This window comes from Phodopus roborovskii, unplaced genomic scaffold (genome assembly GCF_943737965.1).
Source record: "Phodopus roborovskii unplaced genomic scaffold, PHOROB, whole genome shotgun sequence".
NCBI classification, from domain to species: domain Eukaryota; kingdom Metazoa; phylum Chordata; class Mammalia; order Rodentia; family Cricetidae; genus Phodopus; species Phodopus roborovskii.
Genome location: NW_026126602.1, coordinates 9,280,243 through 9,292,921, shown reverse-complemented (window position 1 = coordinate 9,292,921; position 12,679 = coordinate 9,280,243). Strand labels below are relative to the sequence as shown.

General features: G+C 43.1%; 1 protein-coding gene across 1 annotated transcript in view; it reads right to left on the bottom strand.

Annotated features, from left to right (window-relative positions):
- Window positions 1–12,679, bottom strand: part of Dnajc1 (DnaJ heat shock protein family (Hsp40) member C1) — a 151,227-nt gene continuing 138,548 nt past the window's right edge. The window contains exons 10-12 of the mRNA XM_051205672.1: window positions 7,040–7,088; window positions 2,245–2,687; window positions 1–205 (exon numbers count right to left, since the gene is read on the bottom strand). Of these exons, the coding sequence (XP_051061629.1) occupies window positions 137–205; window positions 2,245–2,687; window positions 7,040–7,088 (561 nt within the window). The 3' untranslated portion in view covers window positions 1–136. The remainder of the gene's footprint in view (window positions 206–2,244; window positions 2,688–7,039; window positions 7,089–12,679) is intronic.

Genomic DNA, 12,679 nt, shown 5'->3' with positions numbered 1-12,679 from the left:
TATGATTGATTTTTTTTTTTTTTAAACTAAGGCACATGACGTTTAGAAATACTGAGGTACAAAATGCAATTTTCTGCATGAGATTTCTGAAGTACTCCTTTGGAAAACGATGATGAGAAATCATCTTCCAGCAGCTTCAGCTTTTAGCTTGCTTTTTCTTTTGGACCAGTTCAACCAGCAGCTTGTATCTGGCAATGCAGTCTTCCTGTAGGAAGAAAAAGAGATGGCAACAGTTACTTCCATGGGTTAGTGCCCTGGTGTGGTCAGCTCACTGTGACCTAATTGCTGGCTCATGCCCAGTCCTAATGCCAAAGCCTTGCTTCATTTCTTTTGGAACCTTCTGGATCATCCTGGAAAGCTCAGATGGTCCCAGGTAGATCTGGGCCGAGAAGACCTGCTGCAAGGCTGGCCATGGTGACTGCGCTAAGCATGGAGTGACAGTAGACCGCAGCTTCCGGGAGATCATCATGTCAACCCCCACCTCAGCTTGGGAACTGCTGTCATGGTAGCATCTGCTACCTCATCACACCCCATTTCAGAGATACCAAGCAACCTGAAACCACAATGCTCTTTTCCTTTGGATGGACCTCTCCCTGGTGGCTGCTGGGACCTTCCTGTGAATCACGTCCTCACACTCTGCCCAGGCCCACCTGCTTCCCATGCCATCAGGTTATAGAATGGTAACCTTAGCACTCCCCTGAACAGACAAGGTGGTGGGAAAGGGCTCATTATCCTTAGGTGGCCACTGTGTGTTTCACAAGCAGTTTCGTTTGTGTTTTAGTAATGCCAATGCTATGCTACTGTGAGCTTGTTAACTGCGTCCAGGGCAAATGACTGTTGTTCTAAACGGGGTCCTTTATCTAGTGCTTGGGGACAGGGGACGGCGCCTACTCTCAGTGCAGTGGTGTTGAACTGGCCTCCCTACATCCCGACATCCCTACCCACCCTTGCCATCACAGTGTCAGCACAGCTGTGGCCAGCCTCAGCATTCAACCCTCAGCAGTCTTGAGCTCTGAGCAGGCAGCTCATGAGGGAGTCAGTGGGCAGCCATCCTGCACCTGCTGTGTGAGGCCATAGTCAAAGCTGAGGGATGCCTGTGGGTGCTCTGAAGCCCTGCTCTGCTCTGGTGCAAACAGTAAAGTTCCAATCTCTTTCTAGTGCTTTCATTTTGAACAAAACTCACCTTACCACACATGTAAATGGCCGAGTTTGACAGAAGTTAGAGAAACTCAGCGAAATAATTACTTCTGGCAAATCCACTGGAGGGACTAGGAGAAATCTGTGCTTCCTAACGAGACCGGCTGCTAATGGTTTATTTTTCTCCCCAGAAACCCTTAGTTTCATCATCATAAAGTAGGTGATAGATAACTAGACCTGTGCACGCAGGGACATGCATGGCCACAAGCCAGGTTTTCCAACATAGAATTTCAATTAAAAAAGAAAGTATGTAAATGAGCATCCATGTGCCCAGAGGCTACTTTTGATTTCTCCTGCTCCCAGTGCCTCACACTAGAGCACAGCCTGCAAGGAAGATGCTGTGCTGGAGGAGGCTGGCTCTCGGCAGGGCACTTCTTCCTTCGTATATTTGAGAAGGACATATTAGCAGCTGCCTAGAGCTGCAGACAGTCAGACATGTGCCCAGGTCAACTGTGTAGTGACCCCATATGAACATCCAGCTTTGGGTGCTGAGGTGCCATCGCAGAACTGAGTCACCATGGCAGTGTAGGGGTTGGCCCCACTCTCCCTACCCTGCCTTCTGTGGAGCAGTGACACTTCTCGCTGTCCCACTCAGACAGTCCTTCCTGAGTAGAATGAAGTTTCAGTAGGCTGGCAGGCGACTGTGGAGTTTATGTTTAAAAAAACAGATATTACATGTGTGTGTACACTTCTATATTACATATATTTATAATAAAATATATATTACATTCATTTTCGTTTGTGTGTGAACATGCACACATGTTGTGCATATGTGGCCAGAGCATGGATGTGGAAGTTGGGACAACTTAAGGGAGTTGTTTCTTGGTTTCCACCGAGTGCGCTCCAGGGATTGACCCTCACCCACCGAGCCATCTGGCCAGGCTAAGTTCTATTTCTTTGAGAAGGCGGCTAGCACCCTGACCTCACAAGGGGAACAGAGACTGAAGACATCTGTGAAACACAGGGTAGACATCGGGTCATGGAGATGGGTGTAAGCGGGGGCAAGCATGGTGCCGCTGCTCCAGGGCGCAGTCCCTGGGTACCCACCTTACTCTTAGATGGGACACATTTGGCTATTTTGTCCCAGCGATCAGAGGCTCCTTTTGGGTACTGTTGTAATGCCAGTTCTAGAAGTTTTTGCTGACTCTGAGTCCAGGCCTCCTCTGCAGCACGAGTTCTTTCTTTTCTCTGGTTGTCTTCATCACTGGACTCATTTTGTTCTGAAACATCAAAGTCTTTTTGCCTCTTTCCTCTCAGCTTCCCCTCTGGCTCGACTCTGGTCACTGCCTCAGCCGTTCTGGCTGACTTCCGCCTCCGAAGCCGGGCTTCTGTGGCCACTGTCTCCTGCTCACCCTCAGCAGTCTCTTGCCCCTCATTCTCCATGGCCCCTGCCGAGTCCTCCCGTTGGGTGATGATATCATCTGGCAAGGCTGTCTTGACTGGCCTGGAATTCTGAATATTTGACTTAAGTTCTGAGAGCCTGACCATTCCTAGGATAGGGCCACAGAACAAAGCAAAAAGGCCATAGTGAATTCAGGCATTCTATACATATTGCTTAGTTTACCTTTTATACTATTCACCTCAATCTTATACACAAGGGAAGGGTTCTCTGAAAGTAACAGAGATGCAGTTGGTCACAGTTCTGATTTCTTGTCCTTGTCCTTGTCACTGCCCTGAGGAATTAAGGGTATATGGTGAGGGTGTGATAAAGAACAGGGACCTCTTAGAGAAGGAACCTGATACTCATTAGACAGATGAGGGCATTATACATAATCTAGGTTTCATTAGTTCTATTAACGTAATTAAAATAAACGAGGTCGGCTTAGCATTGTGCCTCCTCTGCAGGCAAGCACACAGATACAGCACCCTAGTAACTATTAGGAGAGCTCTCACCACTTTTTATTTATTGTGTAGGCCAGAGCACACCTTATGGGACTTGGTTCTTCCCTTCCACCATGTAGATCCCAGGGAATTGAACTTAGGTGACTAGGCCTGGTGCCAAGTGTCTTTACCTGCTAAGCCATCACCCCAGCCCAAGGTGAACTTATTTTATTTTTGAGACATGTTTCCCTGTGTAGTCCTGGTGGTCCTGGAACTCAGAGGTCCACCTGCTTCTACCTCCTGAAGGCGGCACGTGCCACCAAGGTCTGGTTCCAAGGTGGGTTCTTAAATGCAGGGAAAGGGTCTCGCTAAAGATTAAACCTCTTACCTCATAAAGGAAGACAGACAAATAGGAACACATAAATGAGAACTAGTTGTGACCTTCAGTGATTAAACTGGCAATGATCAGAGGCAGGACAACCTCAAGAACAGTTTGAATTGGGACACTGGCATTGGCAGCAGGGACTCTCTAGCCCTGGAGTCTAATATGATGTTCCCCAGCACCACAACCCACTTGGTAGGTCTCTAAGGAACCATGTTTAAAACCTCATTTAATTCTACTTAATTTCAGTTTCAGTTAATTTGTTTTTGTGTGTATGTGCTTACATGTGTGCCTATGGGTGTGGGGGCTGCAGGTCAGCATCAAATGTCTTCCTCTAGCGTTCTCCATTTTATTTATTCCTTCTCAGATCCTGCAGCTCTCACCAGTTCAGCTGGAACGGCCGGCCTATAGGCCCAGGGTCCTCCTGTCTTCCCTTGCCAGCAGTGGGATCACAGGCACACTTACCTTTCTTTCTCGTCTTTCTCACACAGGTGCTAAGGATGGAAAGCTAGGCCACCCCCCCCCCAGCCCTACACTTTAATTATAAATAGCTGCACGTGGCTACTGGTTACCAAATTAGATATGTGCTTAGTCTTTTTGGAGGACAATTTGTCAAATGTAGGTAAACCTTAAAATATACTTACTTTAATTCATGGAATGTACCAATCAATAATGTGTCATTTAATTATGAAACATACCAAAGGAGAATATAAATGTGACAACATTACCATATTTCTCTCTCTCTCTCTCTCTCTCTCTCTCTCTCTCTCTCTCTCTCTCTCTCCCTCTCCCTCTCCTCTCTCTCTCTGTGTGTGTGTGTGGTTTGTTTATCAAGACAGAATTTCTCTGTATAGCTCTGGCTACCCTGACATTCACTCTGTAGACCAGGCTGGCTTCAAATTCAGAGATTTACCTGTCTTTGCTGGGTGTAAAGACTTACACCACCACATCAAGCTTAAAAATGTTTTTGAAGTAAACTTTATTGCTTGTCTCTAAAATACAAATTAATATCTCCTCCTGAAATTCTCATCCAATGCTTCACTTTCCTTGGGGAAGAGGAGGTTCTGGCATGCAGTTTCACCAGTCTGCCCTTCAAGTACCTTGAGCTGGGATAAAAGAGACAAAACTGCAGTCCTAATAGCCCAAGGATAGCTTGGCAGAGTCGGTCCACTCAATAAGACTGCATGTTGCTGGCCACCATGGTCTGGTTGCAGACCGACAGACATACAGTTGAAAACTTTACCTCACACATCATAATAAGAAAGTGAGACTAGTTGGGTATAACAGAAGAGCTGTGTTCACAGCCAGACTCTTCAGTGGTGGCCTGTGAGGCGTTTGTTATCATAAACAGGGAAGCATTCATTTGCACATGACCCTTTCCTGCCTGGCAGCACTGCCCACCACCAGAGGTCCGAGTTCACCTTGAAAGACCCGGCAATCAGGGCTCATTTCTACCTCGGTATCACATTTGATGCCACTGCAGACAGAGGAAGTTTCTGAGCTGTCATTATCTTTAGGAAAACAAAATACTGAGCTAATGAGATGGCTCTGAGGGTAAAGATGCTTGTCACCAAACCTGGCAATCTGAGTTTGACCCCAGGACCCAGATTATGGAAGGAAAGAACAGATATCACCCCCCCCCAACCCAAGGTTGTTCTCTGGCTTCTACATGCAATATGGTACACACACAGACACATACATACATTTAAAAACACAGCAGGAGAATCAGAAGGGGTGATGTGGCTGCCTAGCATAAAGGGGCATTCTGTTCCTGTGCTTCTGTCCACTATGGGGTGGTCAGTGTGAGTACACTGTGTTCCTACCCTGCATCAGAATGGCTTCTTTAGTTCTAAGGTCTTGGGCCAACAGGAAAGACACTAGATGCAGGCTCAGATAAGTAATCAGGGACGCCATACTGACTGCTTTCTAAAACTACTAGGTGAAATAAAATAGTATCATGAAATTTTCCTTAACAGTATAGAAAAAATAGATAAAAGGAGATAACACTGGACAAAACAGCAAGTTGGCCTATTAGCTCTTGGCACTTAGCTGAATCATAGCTGAACAGCACGAAAAAGAAAGGTACAAACAAGGAAGTGGGTAGCGAATGGCTGGCAATAATTCCAAGTAAGTCATTCTTACACCAATTAGTCCCCCCCGCCCCAGAGCTGAAGATCGAACTCAGAGGCTTCAAAGTGCTGTAAGGTGAAATCCCCAACCCCCAAATCAGATTTAAATTTTTTTAATTAATTAAAAATTTTAATTTATTTAAGCCAGTTGGTGGTGGCCCACACCTTTGATCCCAGCTGTCGGGAGGCAGAGGCAGATGGATCTCTGTGAGTTCGAGGCTGGCCTGGTCTACACAATGAGTTCCAGGACAGACTCCAAAATTACACAGAGATACCCTGTCTTGAAAAATCAACCAACCAATCAATCAATCAATCAATCAATCAATCAATCAATCAATCAAACAAAAAACACTTTTTTTCACACTTTTTAACAGTAGTTCTAAACTTGGCTCCAGATATTAAGATAAAATGCTTCAGAGAAACAAAGGTGACTTTTTAAGCACTGAATGTGAGAGTAACTGGACATATAGTTGGGTTGCAGGAAAGCATTTATTTATATGCATCTATTATATTACAGCCTCTGTGTGACATGAAACAGTCCCAGGCTTGCTTTCCATGTCATTCAGAAAGGTTTGCTCTGATAGTAGAGGGGGTGAGGTACTAGGTTGTAGTGAGCTCAAGTAAGCTCAGGAAAGTGAGTGAGGGCTCTGCCAACATATGTTCTCTCTGGAGTCTCAGCCCTAGGGAATCTGCTCTCCCATAAAGGCCAGTGAGACTCTGGCTTACTTCCATAGATCAAATAAAAGAAATCTGTTCATCCTCACTATTTTAGATGGAAAATAAGCACGAGAAATCCTAACATAATCTTCCTATACTGTTCCTACATGGCAGAGAACCAGCTCTCTCTCACTCCCTGTGTGTGTGTGTGTGTGTGTGTGTGTGTGTGTGAGTGGGCGCACACACACACATGCACATGCACGTCTCCCATGTAGTATGACTAAAAGAACAACTTTGGAGGACAATTTCATAATTCTTTCCAAAGGAAATCCGGGTATGATCATGCCTACATAATCCTGTAGCTACTCAGGAGGCAACACAAAGACCCAGAAGTTCCAGGGCAGTCTCTCACTCTTACTGCAGTAGCTTTGCAACACCACGGTTTCCAGAGAAAGTTGGCAGTAGGCTCCATTCTTGTGATATACCTCTGTCACTCTGCCCCTGTGCCCAGACCAAACACTTGGTGAGAGAGGAAGCTGACTACAGTCTTTTCTAAAGCTAGAACATCATACTGAACCCTCTCTGAGGAGACCGGGCTCCCCAAGTATGCTAACACTCTAAATCTTTAAACTTACTCAACTGTGTGTGCAGGACCAGACTGACTCATTGTCTATGATTAACCTCCTTCAGAGAGAGGAGCAGCAGAGGTCTCTAGGCAACTCCCCCCCCCCATTTAAAGACATTATTACACAAAGGGATTAATTGTTAAGAAACCGGTCAGAGTAGAAGCAAGTGACTGAATCTTTCAGTTTCTTGGATACATGGGATAAAATCTGGTAAGGTGGGAACTCACCTGGTGAGTAGGTGACTGAGTCCTTCAATTCTTTGGCTTTGGTTGTCACCTGTTTAAAAATATAAAAAAAAAGGCAAGTCATCTTACTTTCCACACACCTTGCAAGCTGATTTTTTTCACATAAGGCCCTTGGGAAGGAACAGGGCTCATGGGAGTCATGAACATAAAGAGACTGAGGAAACCTTGAGTCAATGTGCATTGCTGATATGAGCCTTACTCCCAAGTACAAATGCAGGTAGTGCGTGCAACTATAAACAACTGACCATTGTGTTCGAACTGCCATCCATGGCTTCTTCGCCCAGGATATTCAAGGCCTGAGAATGCTCACACACAGAGACCTCCTACTGAAACCATCAAACCCCTTTGTGCTATATACATAATAAATAAATGCTGAGATTCTCAGTTGTTGGGCTGCTGTGGTAGGTAGCTTGTGTAGCTGGTGTGCTCTTTCAAAGCAAGCATAATGCAGCTGATCAAAGCTTTTCTGTACAGGTATCTGTCTTTTCTTTATCCTTTCACCACTCCCAGTGAGGTCCAGTCCTAATCTCACTGATCAATGCACACCAGGTTACTCTACTTATTAAATAGGAAACTGAGGCCCAAGAAATTGTTTTGCTCTAAAACACCCATCAACAACAGAACCAGAATCCAAATCATTTCACTAACTTCTGTTGGCAGTTAATTATACTAGATTGTTTCCTAAAATAGTTTTAAAATAGCTGTCCAAATGGATCAGTATTTTCAGTTAGCATTTCCAAAAACTGAATGTGTCTCTTCACTGGAAGACACCTTACCAGTGAGTACAGAGGAGTTAGGGTGGGGAAATAACATTTATGCTAATGATGTTTTAAGGTTCTCCACACACTGGAAAGAAACCAAAAATCACAAGAGTGTAACAGAGGGACAACTTCTGGTGGTCAAGGGATATAGATCCAAGAAACAGAACAGATTTGTCTATGAGTGTGGAGCCAAAGGAATAATAAATCAGTGATATTTATGACTTAAAAATGGTAAATTCTGTGTTACTAATACACTTACCTCTTAAAGATTTTTTTAACGACATATTTATGAGTATGGGTATTTTGCCTTCATGTATTTATTATGTGCACTACATACATGGAGCGCCTGTGGAGGCGAGAAAAGGGTGTCTCATCCTGGGACTGAATGGTTGTGAGCTACCTACCATGTCATTGCTGGCACTTGAACCAGGGTTCTCTGCAAGAACAAGTGCTCCTAATAGCTGAGTCATCTCCAGGCCCAACCATGCTTAAGTTGGAAATAAGCTCTTAACATGAGGCATGGGAGATACTTAAAGCTTGGTAAATCATGCAGGAGGCAGGCAGAGCATGAGAAACACCAATTTACCAATTTACCCCTGCCCCATCAGATGCTAATGTCTCCTATTTAGAAGCAAGCTGAAGTTATACAACACAAGTTTAACTTCCAAGATTTTCGAATTACAACTTTCCCCAAATCTGACTGCATGATCTTGTCTCCTGCTTGTTACTGCACACTCACTGAGCTCACCTTGATGCGTTTCCTTCACTTCCCTCTTCAGCTTTTTCCTAGCCACTGCATACATCCCATAATCCTAACACTTGGATTTCTCAGGGTCCTCTTTCCACTCCACCCCACCCCCACTCTTGAGTGTCCCTTCTCTAGCCTCTCCACTTCCTGTCCTGAGCTCCCTACCTTCTGTGCTTGCCAGTCTATTCTTGTCCCCTGCCTTCCTTGGTGTCTCTTTCTACCTACCTCAGTTGTTATTTGCTATTAGCAGATACTGATTCTATATAACAACAATAGCAATTATTAACTTGTGTCCCTGCTCTTGTCCATTTCATAGAAATTCAGATCTGAAAAGGGCTTCAGTAATAAGCAGTATACAGACTGTGAATAAGTGTCTATTCAGTGTAAACTCTGTATACACATATCCTAACAACAGCCACAATTAGGTGTACAGCTCTTAACCCAGTTTATAAAAAACCCAAAGAGAATAAATACTGTGAGATGAGGAGCCTAGGCAGGAAGGGATCTAAGGCTCTTGCTGTCAATCATAGAAATGAAACCTCTTATAGGCTAAGAAACAGGTCAGGTGTTCTTTGACTACATCTCATTATGCAGGGTCTGCTAGGTCCAGGGACTAAACAGACTTCAAACAAAACCAACACCATCTCTCTCTAAGAATAGCTTCTCTGTTTCTTGGACAGGTCTTGCTAGGCTCGCCAAGGCTGGCCTAAAACTCACACCCCTGCTCCACCTGCATGCTGGGGCTGTAGGTGTATGCTTCACACCAGCTAGTCTTTTCCAACTAGCACTGTCACCCCCATGGAGACAAAATCTAAGAGTCAGTTCTTGGGTTTTTACCTCCTTCGCAACCAGTCCTCTCTTACCTGTCAGTCTCACCTACTCCCTCCCCTGCCAGCCTCACCCCTGGATTAGGGTTCATTCTCACTTGATTAATAGAGTAGCCTCCTAATGGGTAAGAGTTCTCAGAGAAGAATTCCATACAGCAGAACTCTGATCAGATGTTTGTTAACATGTGGTTGCTTGTTCTTTTGATGTCATAGTTAAGCCTGTTTCTGACAAATTTTAGGTAAGGGAAATTTCCTCTGTTTTTCTAATGGTTTAGCATATACGTTTAGGAAAGTGTTAAGATTTTTAAAAGAGGTATTTTATTTCTTAGCATACATTTGTTCAAAACAGAATTGCTTCATAATCTTTTTAAAAATTTTTCTGTAAGGTTGGTGGTAATGTCTTTTTCATTACTCCAGCAATTTAAATCCTCTCACACGCCTCTCTTCATTGAGCCTACTAAGTACATGCCAATTCTAATGTATAGAATTAACTTTTGGTTTCAGCGACTTTGCTGATGCACTGGTTTTTCCTATTTTGTTAATTTTTTATTTGAACTGCCCACCCATATATAATGGGGGATCGTAACTCGTGGTAATTACCCTGGCTTAGCCTCTTTGAGTGTTAAGATTACAAGCTGAGCCACCATGCTGCTTCCCCAGCATTTTAAGGTGTCAGTTAATGACTCAGCTCCTTGCTCTTACTCAGCATGCATGCACTGGCGGCTAATTCTCTCTTCTATGACAAACATATCAACCACATTGCTTAAGTTCTGGGATGCTGTGTTTTCTCACTCACTGCTAAGAAATGTCTGGTTCTGGTTACTTCTTAGATCCACTGGCTACTTAAAGGGACTTTATTTCATATCCACAAATTGGTTCAATGTCGTCCTGTCCCCATCCTCCCCCCCCCCCCCCCCCGTGTGTGTGTGTGTGTGTGTGTGTGTGTGTGTGTGTGTGTGTGTGTGTGGGTGTGTGGGTGTGGGTGGGGAATGAAGAGATGAAGAGCACACTTCACAGTATCACCATGGTCATCTGGGAGGATGCCCATGGGCATTTCATTGTTGCACAGACTATTTTAGATTTGTTTGGTTTATCGTATCACTAACATCTCCCTAACTGATCTGCCTTGTTATTAACTCATTAATAGAAGGCGCAGAAATTCCAAACCACTACTGTTAGTTAAATTTTTTATTTTTCCCCTTACTTCTGTTACTTTTGCTTCGTATATTTTGGTGTTTTCTTGTTAGGTACATATATATTTACAATTGCTTTATCTCCTAAATTGGCCTTTTAAAAAAATGCATAGTAAATTGTATTTTATTTAAACCTTTACCATCAAGCACACAAAGATGCATGGAGACATAGAATAGATGTGTGTACACACATACACATATACTTTATTTCTACTTTATATGCATTAATCTTTTGTCTGTGTATATGTCTGTGTGAGGGTGACAGATCCCCTGGAACTAGAGTTACAGACAGTCTTGAGCTGCCATGTAGATGTTGGGAACGGAGCCAGAGTACTCTTTAACCACTAAGCCATCTTCCCATCCTCTAGAATACATATTTTACATCAACAATAAACGAAGCACAAAAACATAACTTCAGATATAGCTTCTAGCCAATCTCCCAAAATGTACAATTCTTTTCTATTTTGGCTTGGATTCATTAGTTATTTTACATAATTGTAAAACATAAACCTATATGGGTATACATGTATTTTAAGAATTTGAATTTGGCCGGATTCTTTAGTAGACATAATCATTTGTCACCAAAATGTTCTATCTTCATGTAAAAAAAAAAAAAAAAAGTTAAAATGGCTTGAATTTCATCAAGAATCTACTTTAAAAATTTTCCATCTCGCACATGCCTTTAATCCCTGCCAATGTTACACAAAGAAATCCTGTCTTGAAAAACCAACTTCCTCCAAAACCCAAAAACCAAACCAAACCAAAATCCATCTCCTGTAGTTAATTCTGCATGTATTAGTTCTAGAGCTAAAAATACAAGCTGGGACAACTTGATGGGAAGGATTTCCCACATGGATTGTTTTCCAAAATAATGTATTGAGGGGAAAAAAAAACACTCAAACAAAACAAAAAGCTTATGTTTCCCCAGGTCTTGTGAATAGAAATATAGTACCCAGTCACACCCTGCTTCAAATACTGGTGAGGTAAAAAAAAAAAAAAAAAAAAAAAAAGAATTCACACTTAGGAGGTGAGCATGTTGGTAAATGTGTGTGCAAGGCAAGCCTTACAGATGAGGAAATAACCAACCCTGAGGATTGTCCTTTGATCTCCATGCTTGTGGTTGTTAAATGCACAGCTGACATTACACATACAGTAAAAATAACTTCATTTTAAAAAATCCAAACTTAAAAAAAAAAATTGTTCTAAGCTGGCTTCAAACTTACAGTCCTCCTGCCTCAGCCTCTTGGGGGTGTTGGGATGACAGACATATACCACAAGATAGTTTTTAATTTTACTCAGGTCAAATAACAAAGTCATAGATGTATTTGGCCTCAGAATCTCAGAACCTGAGGTACCCCAAAATCATGAGATGACCTTCTATTAAATCTTTTCTTTTCACTGGAACTTTTCCTTTCACATGAAAGGCTAGTATATTAAGTGTTACCAAGCTTTCTTTCTTTCTTCCTCCCTCCCTTTCTTTCCCAGCCTAAGACAAGGTTTCTCTGCATAGCCCTGGCTGCCCTTGCTTTGCAGACCAGGCTGGCCTCAAATTCAGAGATTCTCTTGCCCCTGCATCCCAAATTCTGGGATTAAAGATGTGTACCACCATGTCTGGCTCTGTCATGTTTTCTCAAACCAAATACATTCTTTCTCCCTGGGCCCTCTCATAAGCACAAGGCCACACTGCATGTGGGGATGAAGCACTTTAAAGAACCCCTCTCTTGGTAAGGGCGTTCTGATATCATAACACAGACTATAATGATAAAGTCTGCCATATGTAGTCAAGACCAACTTTACAAGGTCATTGAATTACTTTGAGAACATGATGCTTGAGACTCCTTGTTCTCACAGACAATTCCTAATACAGTTTATATTAGAATTTGGCTTCTCTCTATATATATATACTTATAATGCTCAACAACCTGATATTTTAGCCTCTTTGCCAAGTCTGCATGATTCTGATGTCATAAGATGATTTTTAGGGGCTGGAGAGGTGGCTCAGTTGTTAAGACACTCATTGGTTGCTCTTCAGAGGAGCCAGGTTCAATTGCCAGCACCCACATGGTGGCTCACAACCATCTGTTACTCTGGCC